The 22,289-nt window shown below is 36.6% G+C and overlaps 1 protein-coding gene across 25 annotated transcripts in view; it reads right to left on the reverse strand.

Moving 5' to 3' along the window:
* GPHN (gephyrin) overlaps positions 1–22,289 on the reverse strand; it is a 293,302-nt gene that overhangs the window by 119,230 nt on the left and 151,783 nt on the right. For 13 of the 25 annotated variants that reach the window (XM_042790903.1, XM_042790901.1, XM_042790905.1 and 10 more), the window contains exons 4-5: positions 21,770–21,862; positions 12,535–12,573 (exon numbers count right to left, since the gene is read on the reverse strand). In XM_042790903.1, the coding sequence (XP_042646837.1) occupies positions 12,535–12,573; positions 21,770–21,862 (132 nt within the window). The remainder of the gene's footprint in view (positions 1–12,534; positions 12,574–21,769; positions 21,863–22,289) is intronic. The other 12 variants (XM_042790904.1, XM_042790910.1, XM_042790897.1 and 9 more) reach the window with 1 other exon arrangement.

A 22,289-nucleotide genomic window follows, 5' to 3' on the forward strand; every position in this document is an offset into this window, starting at 1 on the left:
AGCTGCAGGGGCCATGGTGTTGGCACAAAATGAATCACAAATCAAGGCTGTTTGCCCCTGGTTCGCTTTACAGCAGGGATGATGACACTACTATGTGGGCAGAAGCAGGAAAATATGATGAGGAGATTTCATTCAGAGCTGTCACACCGATGCCTTCATCAGGACCGAAGTTATACACTGATTTCTCAAACCTGAGGCTGATGACTATATAAAAAGTAGGTGGAAAATGCTGAGGTAAATTTGCGTAAAATACTAAAATAACAGCAAAGAAGTGTCCCCAGTTTCTCCCGCATTAGGCAGTAGTGCAAAGAAGACAGATGCATACAAGATGGAGGTGGAAGACAGGGGTTCCACAGAAGTGGAAGCATATGAAGGTAAAAGCGAGAGTTGAGGAAAGAGACAGAAATGCAGAAAGGCTAGTTTGGAGGTTGCAAAGAAAGGTGAGGTTTGTAGTTTGGATGGGAGAAGGGAATGTGGGAAGAAGAAAGCCTAAGTGGAGAGGAAGAGTTGCAGAGAGGTGGTCCAGCTGCAGGACTGTGTGAAGGGCAGGAATGAGAGTAGGGAGAAGGCGTGTGAATGGAGTGGGATGGAAATAAGACTGCACAAAGTGGCTCGGACAGACAATATATGAGGAAAAACTCAGGAGAAGCAAAAAGGAAGACAGGACATGATAGAAGTGTCAGGCTACAGGGAAACTAGGGTGAGAGACAATGGGACTGAAATAAAACACTAGTTTCTATTCCAGAGAGAAGTAGAGACTAACAAATAATTATTTCGCGAACTATTTATGGCTTACTAACAATGTCTATGAGAGCAGTTCTTATATTCCATTGCTATATGAATAATTGCACTTATTTTAAAACACATTTTTGATTGTTTTCAAAGTGCCTTTTTATTGGAGTTAGGGCATTATGTTCCCAAATCAACTGATATATTTTTAGGTATCTTTGACGCAGTTGTGGTTGCTTAACAGATGGCTTGCTGCCAGTTGGTTTCACAGAATTCTCTGATGCTTCACGGCCTTTCTTTGCCTCCATATAAATGAAGTTAGTTCAGTTCTTAACCTGTGGAAGCCCTTCCAGGCAGCTTCTGGAGGATATCTCTGCTGCAGAATGATTTAATTAAGAGACCTAGGACTACTCTTCTTGAAATGTTCAGAAACTCCTTATCTTTGTCTTTCAGGTATTAGGCATAGCAAAGTTTGTCCTTAAGAGTAAGTAATAATCTGAGACATTTCATATACTCTTCAGCAGCTTTGGGATAGTAATATAGTTTTATCTCTTCAACTAAAATGCAAATATGAGACTAAGAAGTCATAATAAATTCAATTAAATTAAGATGACTGAGGCTGCCTCTGTTGAAAATATTATTTCTGTTGAAAAAGTTAAAATCTATGACTCTGAACAGTATATCATAAAGCAATGTATGAAAATTAATGAACAAATTTGCAGATAATTTATATTTAACAGCCTATACAATTAACATAGATAACATTTTATTACCCATTTGAGCTTTCAATTGAAAGCAGAAGTCTTGGAAGGGCCTAACCAAAGAAATGCCTATATGTCCTCTGCAACAGAGCTCACAGACCACAGTCAAACCTGAGAAGACTGGACAAAGAACTACAGAGACAGATCAGTCAAATATGCAACAAAAATGTCAGTCACGTCTGTCAACCAGTTGTGCAAGACATGTATAATTTAGGAACAAAAATTGCATCTCTCAGCTTGGAGGTGAGATAGTTTCTTCAAGGTTATTTAGTATACCTCTGATGGAGGTAACACGTGTGCCTGTAATTTTTATTCACGTCAGCTATTTCAGCTTATTGTCTACTTCCCTACTTTTATTTTGCAGGGGAGAAAATAGAGCTTACAGGGAGCTAGACCGATTAGAGTTTCTCGACTAAAAATCACTTATCTATTTCTTCTCTTAGTACAATAAGAAATTCAGGTTGCAGCAGTTGGTTTCTTTCAATACACTGAAACGTTTTTTGATAAAGATCAGTTTTGAGTCACTCATTCTCACCATCATGCTGTCTTTCCTTGATTTTTTCTTATTCCCTGACCCCAATAACCTGTGTGACAATATTCTGTGTCTTTTTTTGTGGATGGAAGGCTTGACAGGAACTGTGCTCTCTGATGTTCTCCAAAATCAAATTTCTTTGGCTAATTCTTGGTTAATTTGACAAATGGATAAAACTGATCACATGTGATATTGCTGCAAAGCAACCAAAGTGAAGCAGGTTTGTAAAAGTCTCTCAGCTTGTCATCACAGTTAAGCACTTTCGAACAATACAGTGGCCCTAACACATCATTGGGGTGCTGCAGCCAGAGATACACCATGCAGTGGCTGTCCTTTCACACATATGCAATTACAATTATCATTGACTTCCTGATTAGTTGTCACGGATCCGTGTAGGTCAAGAATGGCCTGCATCCAGAGAGAAATCAGTATCTGCTTCTGGACAGGGTGGATCCTGGAAGTAGGTGTTTGCTGTCATTCTAGAACTTTGGACAGATTCACACTCACACCAATGAACCTGGCCACATGCATCTTAAACGTAATAGCTTGACAGTCATCATTTCCTCATCAATAAGTTATCCATGAGTGCAAATGATACGGGTCTGTAAAAACCCATCAACTGCTTTATAGCCTCAGAGTAGTGGAGAATAACTGACATAAGGCTAAAGTAAGCACCAATCACTATGTTTGGGCTCACAGGATGGATTGGTCGTGGCTAGGTAGACATCAGGCCAGTGCTGCTCCTGATGTGCGTGTTTGTTCCTTCTTACGAAGTGACCGTCCAGGCTTCTGTCAATTTTACTGTACAGTAAGAAACTTAGCCTGACTCTGGTGAGTCTCCATTCTGATGTTCCCATTGGGTCTTTTTGATGTTAAATACGGCTATATGTGTCAGACATACATGGACACATACTGAGAGCTCCTGTAGGCTTTTATTGACTTATTTTACATAAAATAAAACAAAACATGTCTAAACACATTAGGGTGGCTTATTCTATTGCCTTTCCCTCTTATCAATGGTGAGCTTGGTACATATCCCTCCAATAACTGACCTGATTACAAGTTCTTTTTCCTCTTCTTCCCCCAACTCAAATCTACAAACAGCGCAAGATGGATGAAACCCTGATTAATCTAGCCAACTAATAATAAACTCTACAATCTGGTGTATCTGCATGCACCAGTAACACACTTCCACTGACAATAATTCTGCAGCACTCAGCATGTTTGCAGTGACTGCTGCCACGAAGATCCCAAACACCACAGAATGACCATACAGAGTTTATCTGGGTGAGGAACGGAAGTGTCACAGCAATACCTGTTGTTACATTAGATTAAATACAGGCTTTGTTTTCTCTTGTTTCTCCCCATATCCATGATCTCCTTTGCCTACAAATTGCCCCCTCCAAATTCCCTCACCCTCTTCACTAGGATCCATTGTACCATTTATTATCATCTAACGGCTATGGCATGAGATTCAGAGGCCAGGAGCTAACTCAACGTCCTTCTTGTTTATAAACTGATATTAGCAAACAATTCTATCAGTACAAGTCCACTGTGTATATGACCATAAAAAGCAACTATCTTGGTAGAGGTACCTCTGACAGTACACAATGACTTCTGCATGACCAAGCCATGAATATATTTAGCTTTTAATAGTTGGACTACAATTACAGTTATTTTTGTAACCAAAGAATTACCTAAATGTGTATTATTTAAGAAAAATTCTAATATTTATTGTAACTTCCCTTAAAAGACCTTGTTTTCTTCAACTGAAATCAAAGTAATTGAAAGATTTACTTCATAACACTTTCATTTTTACTTACAGTTTGTAAAACATTTTGGGGAAGATGTTTCACATTTTTATAAACAATAAAGAAGCTGAGAATTTAAATGAATATACTAGAGAAAGCAACACTGTGGATTTTGTAACTTGTTCCTGCACCTCAGTATGTTTGTATCTAAGTTTTGAGCTAAAACTGGTTGCATTTGATTTATATAATCTTCATAGATTAGTGACTTGCCTGCCCCATTTCTGTAACAGAAATGTTAATGAATGTTTCTGGATCTGGCTCACTGGGGCAACCAAACCAAGTGCATCTTCTAAATATCACTTCTAATACATATTAATTGTTAATAAAAATAACAATTTTTAAAATCCTGATTGCTAAACAAAGTTTTAAGGTAGTAAATGTATATAAAACATTTATGCCATACAAACTGATCTTAATTTTACAATACTGCCCACCCCCATATATTGTCATAAAAGCGATAGAACAGTTTCAGAAACAGTTAACCAAAGAGAGAAAAGGCTTACTAAATGCTTTTCTGAACTATGACGAATGCATTTAGGCTCTATGATGTATACAGCCCACCAGATGCAGTATGTTACAGCTGTATAACAGTGTGTGTTAAGCCAGTGTCAGAAGGCAGAGTATTTGCAAAGGTGGAAAGGTTAGGAAGATTAGCTTGTTGAAACAACAGCTGGAAACAAGACACTGCACTTGCTTATAAAGAAGGGCCACGTGCCTACTTTCTTTTTCAGCCCTCTTTTTCATGTGCTGTGCTTCCCACTTCAACTCCATTTCATATAGGAATTAATCCCTTGCTGTTCAATAAAACTAGAAGAGCTGAAGACTTGCTAGTGAAGGTAGTGACACCATTACGCTATTACAAAAACACTGTTAAAATTTTATCTATTAATCATTACTATTCTTTTAAGTTTTCCCTTAGTTACTTCAAACTGCTTTGTATTTAATATAAAATGTAAAAATCTATCCACTCCAGCATAACTTTTACAAAATTATTTAAAAATTGAAGTGGAACAAAACCTGAGAGGTGAAAAATTTTGTTCTCTGCAGATCAGAGAATCATACAGAAGAAAAGAGAGAAATGAGTATCACTAAAAATATCTACAATATCTCAATAAGAATATCAATAAGAATTCTACAATTAATGCAACTGAGAATGTAATGAGCTTTAACTAACGATATAATAACTAGGGAGCACTGTCTCATTAAAAAAATGCCCTGTACCGTGCTTCTGGTTATGTGTACTATCTTCTAGACAAAGTACCTATACCAAAGGGGAATCAGGGTACGGTTAGCTTCATCTCATACAAAATTAGTGCCAAACTTGGATTCTTTATATATATGGGAGGATGGGGGGGGGGGGAAGTATATTAAGCAATGAATTGTAGAACTACATAAGAGAAACAAACCTGTCACTTTTGCTTAGTTGTGATATTAGTATCATGGGAAAAGACACTATTCCTTGCAGATCCTCATCACTACACACAAAGAATGAGGCTATCAGGTAGAAACATACGCTGCTTTCTCTTCAGAACTTGCCCAGTCTCTTGGACAGTGAAAGAACCAAGAGATTTTACTTGCAGTTTCACTTCTCTAAATAAATAATTTTGTAATTCTTTAGTTCCAGTGTATTTGCTACTGAGATTGAGATGTGGAACTCTTTTGAGAATGTTGTCTGTTGTTTCCTATCATTTGCTACATTCTGCCAAGAACAAATATTGCATATCAAATATTTGTACTTCTGCAACTCCAGTCACTTTCTGCCACAAGTAAAGTAGCTCCTCCAAACAATTTCAGATCTCAAATCATCAATGTTGAAGACTAAAAAAAATCCTTCCTAAAATATACCTTCTACACTACAAAGGATGGACCAGTGAGTGATCATTTTTCAAGACTATACCACAGCAATATAAGAATCACAAAAAGTACTGTATCCTCTCTTAAGATTCCCTTACTCAGTGTCTTTACACCCCAGGTAAATGACAAAGCATCTCTAATAACAACACCTTTAAATTACTTCTGTCATAACCTAAAAACTAATAAAAAGATTATTTTGTGAGATCCAGTGATGCAATTCATGTGTTCAGAGTATGAATAGTTGTTGATTTAGGCACACACAAATGATGAGTTCATTGAAACAGAACAACTGAACATATTTGGAAAGCCAAAGTGATCTACTGTGCATTCTGTCAAACAATTTCCTATACATGATTATTTAACTCCTAGCACAAATCACATTTTTATCCTCCAATATTCTCATGGAAACAACTGCATGAAGATTTTTCTCAAAGAGAAGATGGAAAGTGCTTTGCTGAGACTGCTGCAGCACAGAGCACTGAAATGGAAGACAGCAGAATGCCTAATCTACACCAAATGAGGAATATTAAATATATCGTTTACCTTTTCCTCTGGAATTTGATTTTACTATTTAATTAATGGTTTACTGTACTTAATAATAATAATAATAATAGAATCATAGACTGGTTTGGGTTGGAAGGGACCTTAAAGACCATCTAGTTCCAACCCCCCTGCCACAGGCAGGGCCCCCTTCCCCCAGCCCAGGGTGCTCCCAGCCCCGTCCAACCTGGCCTTGAACCCTGCCAGGGAGGGGGCAGCCACAGCTCCTCTGGGCACCCTGGGCCAGCGCCTCACCACCCGCACAGGGAAGTATTTCTTCCTGATATCTAATCTAAATCTACACAGTTTTAGTTTAAAGCCATTACCCCTCATCCTACACTACATGCCCTTGCAAAAAGTCCCTCCCCATCTTTCCTGTAGCCCCTTTTGAGTACTGGCAGGCCACTATAAGGTCTCCCCAGAGACTTCTCTTCTCCAGGCTGAACACCCCCAACTCTCTCAGCCTGTCCTCACAGGGGAGGTATAATGTCCAACTCTTAACTTAGAAACCCTGAAGTTCTTATAATGTAGATACCTTTTCATTAATATAGCTATAGCAACACTGGTACATAAGCACCTCCCCTCACATACACTTCTGCTGTGCTTGAAGCAGCAGATTATGCTGTACAGAAAAATTTTTTTACTTTTTAATAAAATTCACCCTGTGTCCAATCTTCTGCAGATTGATTTTTATACTAGCAGTGTGTAAGTGGATCACTGAGAAAAGTTGTAGCTTTTAGCAACTGGTAAGGCAGAAGAGATTCTTAGATGGGCACAGGGAACAAATTAGTTCTTTCTCTGTGTATTTAAAATGTACACAGGAATGGACTCTTGCAGTAAATGCTAGGCAGCTCTCTACCACATGAATCTGTTCACACTCAAGAGAACAGCAACTACAAACATCATAGCTCTAAGGATTAACTTAAGTAAAAAATCAGACAGCAGTACTTCCATATAATCTATATGGACGATAGAAGACAGTAATTCAAAATAAAGTAGAAATCACATGCACCTAAGGTTAAGCTGCCCAATACTATGTGTCTGATTAAATAAATAAAATTTTTAAATCATCATTTTAAAAAAGCTAACAAAGAAAAGAAACAAAGACACAAAATACTTTTGGGGGAAATATTAAGCTGTTTTAACAATCTGAGAAGCTATTAATTGAGAAAAACCTACAACTTCCAGCTAGGTTACTAAATCCATTTTTGCTATGCTTAAAAAAGTCAAAAGAAAACTCTTCTGCTACAGACTCCCTCTTGCCTGCAAAGAGTGATGATGAATTAATAGCAGCTTCTCATCAAGATGCTGCAGGAAACAAAATCCCTAGGAGACAAAGACATCGAAAATAACTTTGTGCCCTTCTCTGTTCTTCTCATTCCAGGAACCATCAATGCTGAACAGCAGAAATCAGCAAAACTTGCATGAATTGCAGAAGAGTTTGAGAGAGACCATAGTTTTAGGCCTTGCTGTTCATGGATTTATTCTGTATACCACTGGATACGTAAGCACTATTTGGTTTAAAAGGAAGAGCTGGTCATCTCATAGAAAGCAGTCTTGAAATGGGAGCTGTAGCACAGAAACTCAGACAAAAAAATGGTGCAATGTGTAGGTTTCATTCAGCTTTGAAGTCTGCAAAATCCATCACTTAAGTGATGTACACAACTGCAACACAACACAAAATAAAGCTTATTTCATAATTACTACAGTCTATCTGCAAAAGGATTAAAAGAAAAAGCCTACTTAAGGTGTAGAAATATTTTCTGAAAGCAATGGTGTAAAAGATTATTTAGTGTTGCTGTGAGGTTCTATGAGAGCAGTGAAGGACTAATCAAACAAAAGTTTAGGCACAGTCTCAGATAAAATTTCTGAACTATGACATCTCTTTGACTTCATCAAACTCCCACATAAAGTGAAAGAAATGCCAGCAAATTCATAATCTAAAACCTGGCTGGGCAGAACAACAGAAGAACATACTGGGGGGAACAACTCTGCAACAGTCTTTGAAGGATGGATGACTGGGTCTTCTTGCATGTATAAACTTAGTGAATATATCAGTTTAATTTACTAATGAAATTCACTAACTTTAAGCTATAGGTATTAGCTTAACAAGGAATCAGTTAAATCTGCATTATAACCACGTAAACACCTTTTTCTAGCCTGTTTCTAAAGGACATCTTAAGAAAAGAGAACGCAGAGGATGGAGTGTCTAAATCTTCCTCAATATATTCATCAGAATAAAAGAAAAGAAATCATGGGTTACAAATTGTGATGTTCAGAAGTAATCAATGTAAAACCAGTATCATCTTGCTTCTTACATCTGCTTTGTGTATCTCTCTCCTCATTTTTCCAGCAAAAGCTGTTTACCCACTAAGAGATAACAGAAGAGAGACACCAAAACTTACTTGGTATCAGTATACCTTCAACAAAACATTACATGAGTTGTGACAGCAAAAGCCTTCATTACTGATGGCAATGCACAGACCAAGAGGCATGTAAGTTCTTTAGCACAACATGTATCATCGGAGGCATTCTTGTCTAAAATTAACCAAATAATTTTTTCAAATTGGATTCAGAAGCAACATACAGACATAAGAAAATCTGAATTCCTAGTTGATATGAGTCACTGTCAGACACGTTATTCTTAAAAGACTGGAAAACTTCAACTGAAACTGAAAGCAGTGATTAAGTGGATCAGGGCAGTGGAACACCTTATGGAAATCCCAAGGGTAGCAAAATAATTATATACCTGTCTTTCTTTTTGAGGGTAAAAGACCTGTGTTAGGAATTTGTTTTCTTCTCAGAAACAACTGAAGAAATTAGCTGCTTAAATGCTACAGTGCTGATTATCATCAGAAAGTATACCTTTAGAAAACAGAGAAGAATAAGAAAATAAACTGTAAAAATGTTAATGGAATTTAAATACTGCACTGAAGTGAGAATAGGATACTTGAAAAACACTCTCCTGACAAATAATTTGTAGGATTTAGACATAATAGTTCAGGAAATTACTATGAGAAATGTAACAGATTTTTTTATTAGAGATAATAAGGAAGGAAAATAATCTAACAAGAGGAAATAAAACTGAGATACAATTAGGCTGATAACAGGAAATTTAGTTATCACGAAAAGGGAAACTCTATAAGCTGGAAAGACTTGTAACTCTTCATGACTGTTCCAGATGCTAATTTTTTGTTGAAAACTGCACAGGATAGACTAAAGAATACCTTAGCAAAAACAAAAAAACCCAACCAACCAAAAAACCCACCTATTAAAGAAAGGACAAAATAACGTTGTACTTCATTGTTTCACAGATTTCACAGATATTATGCTTTGTGTGCAATTTTTTCATTGTTTCTTTAACCAAATTTTGACTCAGTTATGAGAGTAAAACTACAAACTACAGTGTATTCTTTCAACTTAATATTTTTTTTTTTTTAAAACGGATTAAAATATTTGTACCATAACTTGATCACTGCAGACGGAAAACTGATTTACCTGGATATTTGACAGAGAAGCTGCCTCAGACAGCACTGCATCAATTTTCCGGTAGGTATAATTTTCAACCAAGACAATTTCATACATTTAAGAGAAAGCATTGAATTGCTTTTCCTCCAGCTTCTGATGTTTTCTGAATTTGAAGTTTATATAACCTGAATATTATTTGAAAATTAGCCACTTTTTGAAGGTAATATAAGTTAAAAAAATATATTAAAAATAACTATAATGATACATGGAAAAATGACTTATGGTTCTTGGGATGAGAAGTGAGTTCTAGCAGCTTCCTGCAGCCCCACAGTGCTAGAGTGAATATTCTTTCTCCCTTCCAGCATCTGATGCCACTTCTTGAACAACAGTCTAGGGAAGCAGCAAAGTAATGCTGGGAGTTAAGGCTTGGAGAAAGAGAATTGCCACTGAGATCTGTTCTTTTCACCAGACCCCTCAACAGCATGAAGCTGGTGGGAAGTGAGAGACTGCCAGCCTACTGTCTTTAGAGTTCCTGAAGTTGTGAAAAAAATATGCTTGGAGAAGCAAGGGAGTGTTGGAAAGGCTGGGAAGAAAGAAGACGGGAGAGCCTAGGAGACCGTAAGGGAGTGAAGGCAGATGTTCATGTCCTCCGGTTCCTCAGAGCAGAATACAAGTTTACCAGATTTCTAAAGGTTAATTTGAAAACAGGGAGAAGGTTCCTTCTGGCTCTCCCTCGGAACACTGCCTGCTGTACGGGAGCCATCATCCACAAGGGCAAGCTGGTGTCAGGAGCATGGGAGCAAGGTGCTTTCCCACAGAGTCTCCCTCTGATTCCACAGCTGGTCTCGCACAGGTGAAAGAGTTTACTGACCCAAAGGACGCTGCCCTGCTTGTATGGTTAGTCATAATTTCACATATTTAGGGTATCTCTGAAGATAGCAAAAGTACTAATATACCTGGAGAGATTAAAAACTGAAGTTAAAAGAATATTACATACAATTATTTTAAGTGTAGGAAGAATTTGTTATGAAATTATGACAGGGTTCATTATGACTGAATATTCTCTCCGGTTCCTAGATGGTACTGGATTCAAAACGGTAATTAAAACCACAAACACGCATAATAAGCTAGAAACTGTGGCAGAGCTAGGAAAAGAGAGGTCAAGTGAGTTGAAGAGGCAGGAAATCCCGCTTCTTACTCTGAGCTGTGACTGATTTATTTCCTTACTATGGACCTTACAGATGTAGTCAAGTCCTCGTTTTTAATCTGTGAGAGAGTGACAAAAGGTTTCTGTAAACTGGCAATTGACCATTCTCCCAGCACAGAAAGAGTAGGAAGCAGCAACTAGGACACACTGTGGTTTGGTAATACTGTACTGATCCAACAGCTTCTTTAGATTAGCTGCAACATTGTGTCTTAAATTAAGAGATCTGTAAAACTTCTTACTTAGCTCCTTTGATCCACTGTGTTTACTGAACATAGCTCTACATTCAAACCTTAATCTTTCTGAACCTCAGCAAAAGATGGTTGTTTTCCCCTGTTATTACCTACCTTCCATAGACAGTTACCACAGGTAATATTAGTGATGTGTTTTAGTACTTAATTACTACTGAATTTAATAATGCATACAGTATTACTGAACAGTAATACACCTATCAAATGAAGTGATAGAAGCAAAGACTACATTCAGTTCAACTTTTTTTTTTTTTTTTTTTGTAAGGAGGGAAGGGGTTTGAGCAGTTCTATGAAAAAGCTGGATGCTGGTACTGAGATCAGTTTTTGCTTGGTATGTTGAACTGAATCAGATCATGAAGGAGCCAGACAATATTTTTTCCCCATTCCTTACAATTTGTCTTAAGTTTTTCAGACTGGTGCATATTTAGAAATAAAATCTAGGCAGGTGGGCAGGACAATATGGTGGAAATGCCAGGCATAAAAGCAAGTGGACAGGACAGCAAAAGAGCAAGTATCAGTGAGTAAGCAGACTCAAAGAGCAGCAAGGGGACAGTATATTCAAGGACCAGGTGAAAAGGCAGGAGGAAAATGCCAGACATTCAGCAAGTCGATAAAGCAGTACCCGAACAGCAGGTGTGCCAAGCAGGAGAAGAGCCATTCCGCAAAGTCAGCAGATGCACTCAGCAGGAAGGTGATGCCAGGCACTCGGAGCAGGGGACAAGGCAGCAGAAGGCCAATGCCCAGGTGCGGTCAGATTGCAAGGACGGTAAGGAGGCGACACATGCCGTTCAACAGACGGACAGGGCAGTAGGTAGTCAGTGTCAAGCAATTAGCCGGTCAAGAGGTAATGCCAGACAGTCAGGCAAAGGGCCAAGATTTCAGGAGAACAATGCCACACAGCCAGCAGGTAGAGAGAATAAAAGAGAGTAGTGAATGCCAAGCAGTCCCAAGACAGGCAAGGCAGCAAAAGACCAAAGCCCACGAATAATCAGATGCGCCTGTCAGCAACGACAAAACATAAACCTGCCAAACGATCGACAGGGCATCAGGGTAGCAGTGCTTTTTCAATAACTTAGGATACCATGAGTGAAACAATCCCAAGAATCTAGATGCTCACCCTCTGGTAATATCATTAGATCAGAGTGAACCATGAAAATCCACAGGAGAATAGCACACAAATGGAAACAGCAGATGAATCTGACCCTATCACTTGGGGAGGCCATGGGACCTTCCTATAAAACAAAAATATGAGAATCCACAAGAAAATCAAACAAATGGGAAAAATGTGTCTAAAAACTGCTTCTGATGATGATTAAAAAAGCAAAAAAATACTAGCAAAGAATTAGTTTGGAAATGATTTGGTGGGATTGAAGATGTTGCTTACCCCTCTCTGGAGCCCACATAATGGGAATGTTGGGAATTTCTGCAGCAGAAAAACAGAAGAGAAAAGGGATTTCTGACTCCCAGTTCAAGGAAAGCATGTCAATTTAGGACTGGGTAATCTCTTTGGGCAAAAAATAAGAATTCAGCTGAATCTTTGCCCATCCCCAGATACATGCCTTTATTGAGGTTTGTGAAAAAATCAAGAAGCCCATATCACTTTAATCTCATGACATCCCACCCTTATTCCCCAGAACCACACTTACCTCTAGCACAATGTGTGTAAGAGGGGAAAGGGGATGGTCTTGTGAGCTCATTCCCATATCCACTGCAAAATAATTTGTGAGGATGAACAGAAGTACCCATTAGCCACTGCTGGCTATTTGTGAGATCAACTGAAGAAGTCATTAACTGTTACTCATCACCAGTGTAGGTTGGTGTTTGAATTTGGCTTAGATACACCCACACTCTAATGAAAAGAATTAGTCTTATGAGTCTTGTGGGGTAACCCTCTTCTATGGCAAGAGTTGCAAAAGCGTGAAACTTACCAACTTTTTTTACTTTGAATCTCCTCTTTAACTTAAGCACTATATTATTTAACATGGTTGTTTTTTAAAACAAATTAAACCATGTTTCAGAAATCTTAGCTGCTGCTCTATTTCAGAAACATGTAATGAACTCTGGAACGTAAGAACTGAGAAAATCCCAGCAGTAATAAAATTCAGTAATCTAACTCATCTGTCATTTCAGTCATGAGTGGTTTTATTCAGTAAGTATCTTCCTAATAATTAAAAGTCAACCAACCAAGAATCAAACTTCACTATTTCTGTCCTCTTAGAAGTCTACATTGTATGCATACTTATCTGCTTGCACATTAACTTATTGGTAACACTGAAAACCTACATCTCACTTTGATAAGGCAACAATATGCAACAAGAAGCCAACTCTTCCTTCTCCTTCAAACTGCAGAGAACCTTAGACACAACAAATGAATCATTAGCTCTACTGTGCACTGCTGAATTAGGATTTGGAAAGGTCACAAAGACAGAATCCACATGAACTTGACGTACTCATACGCAACAAACCTTTTAAGTAGTAATAGGCTAAGGTGACAGAACATTATTTATACTGACCCTCTGGGTATCAGTCACTCATTTCCCTTCTAGCTGAGCAAGGCACAGGAATAATAGAGGTTAATATAATTTCAAATCTAGAAATCGGGGCCATAGAACAGGAATTTCTTCCATATCCAAACTTTCCTGTATCAAAAACTACTCTTTGGGCTTAGAACAAAATGACAGGAAATTCTGGCAAAGGAGATCAAGAGATTTCCATCATATGAGCAGTAATGGCATAAACCAGCCAGGAATAGCATACAGTGGCTGAACCAGAATAGATATTAATACTATAGAGTATGAGAAACTTAGAGCATGCACTGGCAGTTTTATATAATCCTGTGATTTTGTGGCCAGCAGCAACTACATTTAGCTGCACCACATCAAGAAGAAAATTGCTAGCTCCTTTTCTCCAAAGGGGGATCTTTCAAGGCTCAATGAAAATGAACTATGACAAACTGATCTCAGCGACCCAGAAGAAAATGTTTATTTGTGGAGGAAAAGATGGACTTTTTAAATCTAGTGAAAGTTTAAATGTCAATAATAAATAATTGACAATAGATTATGCATCTCACTATTAATTTGGGTATTCTCATGACAAAATAATTGGGTAAAAGAATGTATGTATGAAGTGCCAGGAAGCTAAAATATTGTATAAATTAAGGTTAAAAAGTAATTATTTTCTTCTCCATTATTGATAAGACTTTCATGCCTGAGTGTGACAATAGTCATTCTGGTTTTCTATTCTGGTACTTCTACTGAGTCAACATTTTGCTAAAGCTTCACTGCTCCATGTGGTAGCAATTAGCAGAAGCAGGCAAAGGACTAGTTATAATCCTAAGAATAACTGCTGAAGCCAGCTGCTTTCCGAGACTCTTCTAGTTTCTTTCCACTTAGTGGCTGGAAAAGCCCCTACACAGCATGCAAGGAGTAAATGAGAAATTCTCTACTCTTTAATAAGTATTAGTTTTAATGATCAACTATTTTAATAGTAAGTCATTTTGCTATTCTGGTGTGCTTATCCAAAAGGACTAACTCACTCAATTTTTGATACATCTAAAATCCAAACCAGTGTTTGCCCTCTAGTTATCATTTCTTTAAGCTGCCTTCACAGAGAAGTCTTCCTAACAGGTCTATACATTTTTGGGTTAATTTTCTCTGTATTAAGCTTTTATTAAACTCTTTGTAATAGACCATGACCGGAAAAAAATGACACATTAAGGGCAAGAATTGCATAATTACAGGCTTGACAATGTTTTCAAGATTATTTTGCCTTAACCCAATGTTTAATTCTGTTCAGCTCCCTATTATCTGCTGTAAAGAGGTGTTTTAATGGAAACTATTTTTAGAAATGCCTAAGAGGAAAAAAATTCCAAAAGTTTCAAATTGAAAATTTTGTTATGCAGAAGTCCTATGGCAGGCATATTTTTCTCCCTCAGTTACAGAAAGGACTGCAAGATCTACCCACTGTTGCAGCCACACTGCTAATAGGAGCCAAGCCAGTTAATTTAAACTAGCAGAGACGTCCATATGAGCTGTGGTTCCTACAGTGAAGACACAGCTAAAAGGCATCAGTAATGCCAAGAGGAAAACCCTTCCCTTTACCCTGATAAAAAATAAATTATGATCATACTGTTCTTCTGGGTATATCTTTGAAAGTATTTGGGATCACTGGGATATGAACCATTTATCCACCCACAGGATATGCTGACTCTTCTTCCAACTTCCATTCTGAAATTACCTCAGAATAAAAAATTTAATTGTAAAACTTAAGATAAAAAGAGTGAGATTTCCTGGCTCGTTACTGTGGCTTTGCTTCTCATTCTATGAAACATTCAAATCCCTTATTGCTGTTTTACCAGTTTTCTTCTTTTCAACAGACCTTGTAAATATTTCAAACGTTTGAAAGACAGAAAACAGAACTTCTATTTGCTACTTGAGAGTAGTAAGGAAAGCTAAAATAAAGCAATTAAAGTTCATCCTCAAATGGGCAAAAATACCCAACAGCTTAACAGGAATTCTATTAGTATTATCTGTACAATATGATGGTCAGATGACTTTACACAGAAGGTTAATACATTAGTTAAATAATTTAAAAGATATTTGCCCCAACATCCTCAGCCAATATTATCAGAGTTTTGCATTTTCAAAAAAGAAACAGAGAAGCAATTCATGTAATCCTTTTGGATGCAAGATACAAAATTGTTTATTTATTAATTTCAGGATCCATTTGATTCAAACTAGCTTCCCATTTAACATATACTGAATGTAAGGCTGCAATCTAGTTCGGCCTTCTGCACAAGATAACTCATTAAACATCATCCATGACTTCTGTGAGGAGTAAGATAACTTGAGTTTTGTTAGACATCTCTCCCACAATCAGTGGCTTTTGATTTGACAGGATTAAAACAGAGAACACAGCTCTTCTTTAGGAAATTTGTGTGATCAATCTCTCATTGTTAAACAAATAAACCAACCCAAAGACATAAAAACCTTCCATTATGATGATTTTCTTATTACTTTCCTGGCTCGAGCTCCATATTACTAGCTTTTGTTACAATTCTCTTTAGTAGACTAAGAAAGCTGTTGATATCTTGTATTATTATTTCCCAAATAAAATACAGTATTATAGTAACAGTATTACAGTATATACCTTACCTTATTATTTCCCAAAGAAAGTACAGGGAAAAAAAAAGTTATTTCACAGTATTCTTTATGATAAACTAAACAGACTGAGTTGTGTAACTCTCCCAGAAAGCATCTCTCATAGCCATCATATCTTTTCTTGACCTTTTTCGATATCCACTGTGACATTTGAAACTTTTTAAAAAGGGAACGTCAAAAAATATGCAGCTTCCCATTTTAGACACATCAGTTCAACATACAGAGACCAAAGTATCCTCTGTATTCCTACTCTTTTTATTCCCACCATCTTCATACTTGTCTACGTCAGGAAATCTAAACAGAAACAAGTTGTGAGACATTCTTTCAATCCAGTATCTCAGCTGGATACACAGACAAGGAAACACATTCAAAACTGCTGTTTATGTAGCAGAATATCAAGAATTTATCAAGCCCTCTTTATTTATCAAAATTAGCATTCTTCAAGAATGCTCTCTCTGCAAATATTTTCTCCCTTATTTGTTTTTGGTGGGTTTTTTCGGTGGTTTGTTTGTTTGTTTTTTGTTTTTTGTTTTTTTTTTTTTTGTTGGCAGTTTGGGGTGGGGTGAGGGGCTTCTTTTATTTTTTTTTTTGTAACCTCTGATATTTGAGTAAATGGAGCTGAAATGGGATCTGGCTACCTTCCCTCTCACATTTCTCACTATAGCTGTCCTGGCAGCTTGCAGGTGTTTCCATGCAGTGACTGCAGCTGATGATAGCATAACCAAGCTCTTCAGTGATCCTGGTATGCTACCAAGGTTTCCTGAGAAACTCAAACAAGAGAAGAGAAACTGTACTTTTTAGCACTTCATAATTCAGTTAAATCAGTTTGGAATTTCCCAAGATACAAGTACTTCTGTAACCTGATGGTGTACTGTGTAGTGCAAATAATCTGTATACTGCTGCTTCTCAAATAAACTGGTAACAGTTGTTAAGTGAAAAGTGTTCTGCAACTAAATATATAAATTCTGCTATAATATCATGCCTTCCAAATATGAGATTTAAAATTTAATGAAATCAATAAGGCACATAAATATATTTGGATTTTTATAATGCCAAATACAGCATTGCAAATAATAAATTCTACTGAAAAATTAAAGGAGACTGGATAAAGACCTAATCATATAAGCTAGGAACTGTCTGGAGGACTAAGAAATAGAAAATGCTACCTTACAGAGTTGCTGATAACCTTCTAACAGAATGGGACAGAATTTGGAAGCAGTCTGTCACAGAGCAGTCTATTCCATTTAAGCATATTTGTTGCCTAAGATGCATCTGGCAAGGTTTCATAATTCAGATCCTTTAGGAGCATGCTGGGTTGGAAACATAATTTTCTAAGAAATATGGAGAACAATATTTCTCAAAAGGACTGATGGCAAGTTACAGGATCAGACATCATACATACACAGCACACTTCATTATACAATAGCTCTACACAAATCAAACTTAACAGGGAGCGAGACCTCCATTAAGAGAAATGGAAAACTACAGTCTTAAAATAGACTACAAAAATAAATGCTGAAAAAGGTTATTAAACTGGAGGGTACCTTGGAAATTGAAGGGTGAAAAACTGAAACAACAACCTGGGTAATTAGAGGTTGTATGATTCCATAGCATTCCTACCACAAAATGACTAATGTCCCATGTGAGATGAAGACTGCATTCCTCCTCAGTATGGAACCATCCTGAAGTGACAGCTTATAAAAAGAAAATAAGTTTCTTTTGGCCCAGTGACACTATGATGTTTTTGGTATGGCACTAAGAATAGCTGAATACTGCTGAAGAACAGTAGTGCTCCCGTATCCAAAACGAACAATATTAGAAATATTGATGCTCTGGAAAGGCAGTATTTGAACTAGGGAGGACAAAAGTTAGTCCTGTAGCAGGGCAAACAAGACTTGCGAGGCACACTTGAGATGAAGGATACGAGAACAACTAGAAGACTCTGATAGGGGGCAGAGAAGTGATTTTTTCTGATGTACAATTTTGCAAAAGAATAAATGTAAAAGTAGAGAAGACAGAAGATAGGAAACTGTGCAGAGCACCTGTATACATGAGATTTTCCCCTTCTCTTTTGTATTGACTAACAGTAATAGAGAAAATTCATTTCTATCTCAGAAGGATAGCTAGTGATTGATAAAAATGCTGCCACATTATTTAAATTTTTTCACAAAAATTAATGTAATTAACATTCTGTAAGAACTGTAACTATCTATCACTGAAGTATTGTAGTTCCAAGGAAAAAATGTTTGCACCTGGAAATATAAAACAAAAGTTCCCTAAATAACTGAACTTGGGCCATTATGTAAAGCCCTGATCTCTGTCCAGCAACACTTCTTAAATCAACAAGCCAATCATATGAGCATTTTCAGTACGGATTTAAAGACTACCTCTATAAACTACAGCCAAAATAAGGTTGTAAAAAAAATGTGGTTATATCTACAAAATTAAGCCTACACTTTGGCTTTAGTCTAAATGCAAACTACCACCAACTGCCATAACAGATGAAGAATTACAGCATTCACTAATAACTCTAGAACAGTTTCCTTCAAATTCAGCCATCCATTGGGTGAATTTTGTTTTTTAAATATCCACATACATTTCATCACTTATAGTCACACAGGCAAGAAAGTGAAGGATATTCACAGAGCATACTTCAAGTAACTATTACAAAAGCTTCACCCCACCCACTGACTAGACCGAGGCTATAAATTTAGGGACCAGAGATAGGTAAGGAAAATCAGATATTGTGAATATGTCTAAAAGAATCTATTCCATCATTAGAAAGACGTTATTACAATTTAAAACAACTGCAATAACCTGGTATGATACTGATATAGTGTTCAAAGAGAAAAGTGAATGGGGAAAGTGATTTTATTTTTTTTTAAACTTAATGATAAATTTCTGAAGTTTCAAGAAGTTATTTTTAATAGACTCATTATGCTAGACAATTTCAATTTGATCAATGATTACAAAATTCAATTAACACTACTTCTTTGGGCTGTAAATATTCTTAGGAACTAACTTTATTTTGTACAGTACAATAGCAATTATGTATCTATGCTCAGAAAAGAAAACAGGAAAATGTGTGTTCTAACTGAAAATACAGAAGGATTAAGGAGAAGCAGAACTGAATCATTCCAGCTGAAATATGACCCAAGGGACTACTCTCCCTACTCTCAGAAAAAATGCTAGAATGTCTTCCAGTATCAGATTCAATTATTACCAGTTTTAAAATCATGTCTTAAAGATGACATCTCAACAGCACAGTGTCATGATCATATCATTTCATTATCAGTTCAGTAATGGGAGGAGAGCATGCTGGATGAACACCATACATGAAAGAGATCAAAACCACTTCCTACATCAATGCAGGTTTTCCTGAAGGCTTGTTATTGCACATTTCATGTAGACATAATGAATTTTCCATTCTGAATTGGCTCTCTCACTGACCCAAAAGACATAAAATATGGGGTCAAAGCTTATGCTTCTTCATTTGATTTTATTATGACACATACTGGTAAACTAACTTTCTTCCATTAAAAACATTTGTTTGAATGAACAATCTAATAAACCCTATCATAAGAACAAACTTTATCATTGCTACTTTGTAATAAAAACTGGGATTCAATCTCTCAACTGCAATTTAAATTTAGTCTTGCAAATTGATCCAACTTAAATGAGTGAGGAGTGACTGGATACTGTCCTATATAGATTCCTTTTAAGTATAGGAATAATTCGACAGTCAGAACACTTAATTCTGTTATCACCAACCGAAGTCTAGCATTGCTATTATGTTTTAAAAAATGCAATTTTTCTGCAGTACAAATTATTAATTATTTTTACATAATTTTGTTTTTATTATATAGTCTAAAGACACTTCAACAATTCAGGTAATTTTTAAACTGGATCACTAACATCAAAACTAATTAAACAAATCATTACCACCTGCCTTAATTAGTTTGAGTAACAGCAATGAAGCAATGTAAGGAATACACTAGGTATGTATGTGCAGAGTTCTCATTTGTTTATTTCTTGTCCCAAATGCTGCTTGAGGATCTGTGGCTAATTTCTGGCACTGGCTACAACACCTCCTCAGGCACTACTGCCTAGGCTCAACCCTGCATAAAGGTAAATAAATCAGGAAAACTGAAGCAGAAAATCAGCCCTCATTTTACATAGCGCTGGGAATACAACCTTCAAACTCATTAAGTTAGTTTGCAAGTAAGAGACCAATTCAACCAACACACTTTTCACTTTTGTGTTGCTTTAGCACCATGTATCATCTGCAAATTCAGTTTCACTAGCTAGCACATTGTGGTCATTTTTATACTGTTCCCTTTTTCTGATACACAGACCCTTAGGTTTTAGTTACTCAAGGTTTCTAGTATATAACCTAAAAACATCAGAAGTAACGTACAGGAACATTTTCTTTACATGTTTGTTTAGTTACACAAATGTTATACAATAAATTAAAAAATATTTTGAGATTCTTATTGGAAAAAAGTTAAAATGCAGTAATGACTGACAACACGCTTGTAAGTAAAAAGCATTGTAGGCATCTTATAATGAACTCAAACCAACTCTAAGTTGAAAGTCTAAGCGATTGAAAGCTTATACGAGCACTTAAGAGAAATCTAAATATGTTAAATTATGGACATAAACACTTCAGGCACTCAATCTTAATTCTGCCCTTCAGTGAACATAAGCAAAGCAAAAAAATGTATGTGATTTTAAAAGTTCATATTAATCTAATTTGGAACACTAAATACCAAAATACTCCAACAGCAATCACACAGTCATTTCATATGACAAGTCATGGCCATGAAGTTATTAGGTTAAGTTTTGTTTTTGTTGTTTTTGTTTTTTCCTTACCTTAGCTCCTTATAAATGGAATGTAAGATGATTTTCTGTGCAACATTTACTGGAGCATCTTACCTCCATCTCTCTGTCTGTTTAGCTTTTTTTGACAATGTGGTGTCACAAGCAAAGCAATAGCAGATTTTCAACAGAATTTTTCCCCCCTACTATCTGCCTCTCACACTCTAAGCCATAATGCAGTAGTTGTCAATGCAGTAGACCGCAAGGGAGAATTAAAGGATCCCTCTTATCCCACTTTTCCTTGTGTGGGACACAACAAAAGCCACACAAGGTTTTGCTTAGCAGTGTTGAAATGCAGTGCTAAGGAAAATTAGGTAAAAAAGAGGTTAGAATTTTGTATTGTGAGGGGACTGGAAATCCATTATACTATGCCACATTTTAGTTTGAAAATTGTTTTGGGTCAGAACTCAATGTTAGAGTAATTGTCTTGTGATATACTCCCTATTGCTTTTTCTGCTCCCAAGCTGTGTATCACATGACCTGTCCAGACATACTGCAAAGTAAAGTTACAAATGACATTTTAAGAAAGTATCACCCCCCTCCCCCAAAGGGCAGATTTTTCTTATTCCATGACTATCTCACCTCTGGAGTGACGTCTCGTGGTGCAAACCCTGTTCCTCCAGTTGTTAAAATCAAATTAAGTTCCTTTTCATCACACCAATCTATCAGCGTCTCCTGAAAGAGAACATGAATCCTGTCAGATCTAGTAAGTAATACGTGGGGATACAGTTATCTCAGAAAACACCTGAAGACTTCAAATGTCTTAAAAACAGAGACACAGACAATAAATACATGGAATTGTAAAATCACTCATGGCTTTTAATACAAAGATTTTAAACCACTATTTATAACCAACATATGACTGGATAATTCAACTATCCATCACAATATTTTTGGAAATGGAAACTGAAATTCTGTTTTCTATCTCTTGACCTGAAATGGAAAACAGGAATTGACAGTTATTCATTTATACCACTGCTTATTTTGATGTTGAGATATAAATATAATTCTTTGACACATGTTGATAGAGTATGTGCATTTAAATCAGATTACATGGTTGATTCTTACTACAGTAACTTTGGTTTCTGTGCTCTACTTTTTA

Source organism: Tyto alba, unplaced genomic scaffold, assembly GCF_018691265.1.
Source record: "Tyto alba isolate M040663 unplaced genomic scaffold, T.alba_DEE_v4.0 Super-Scaffold_18, whole genome shotgun sequence".
Classification (NCBI taxonomy): domain Eukaryota; kingdom Metazoa; phylum Chordata; class Aves; order Strigiformes; family Tytonidae; genus Tyto; species Tyto alba.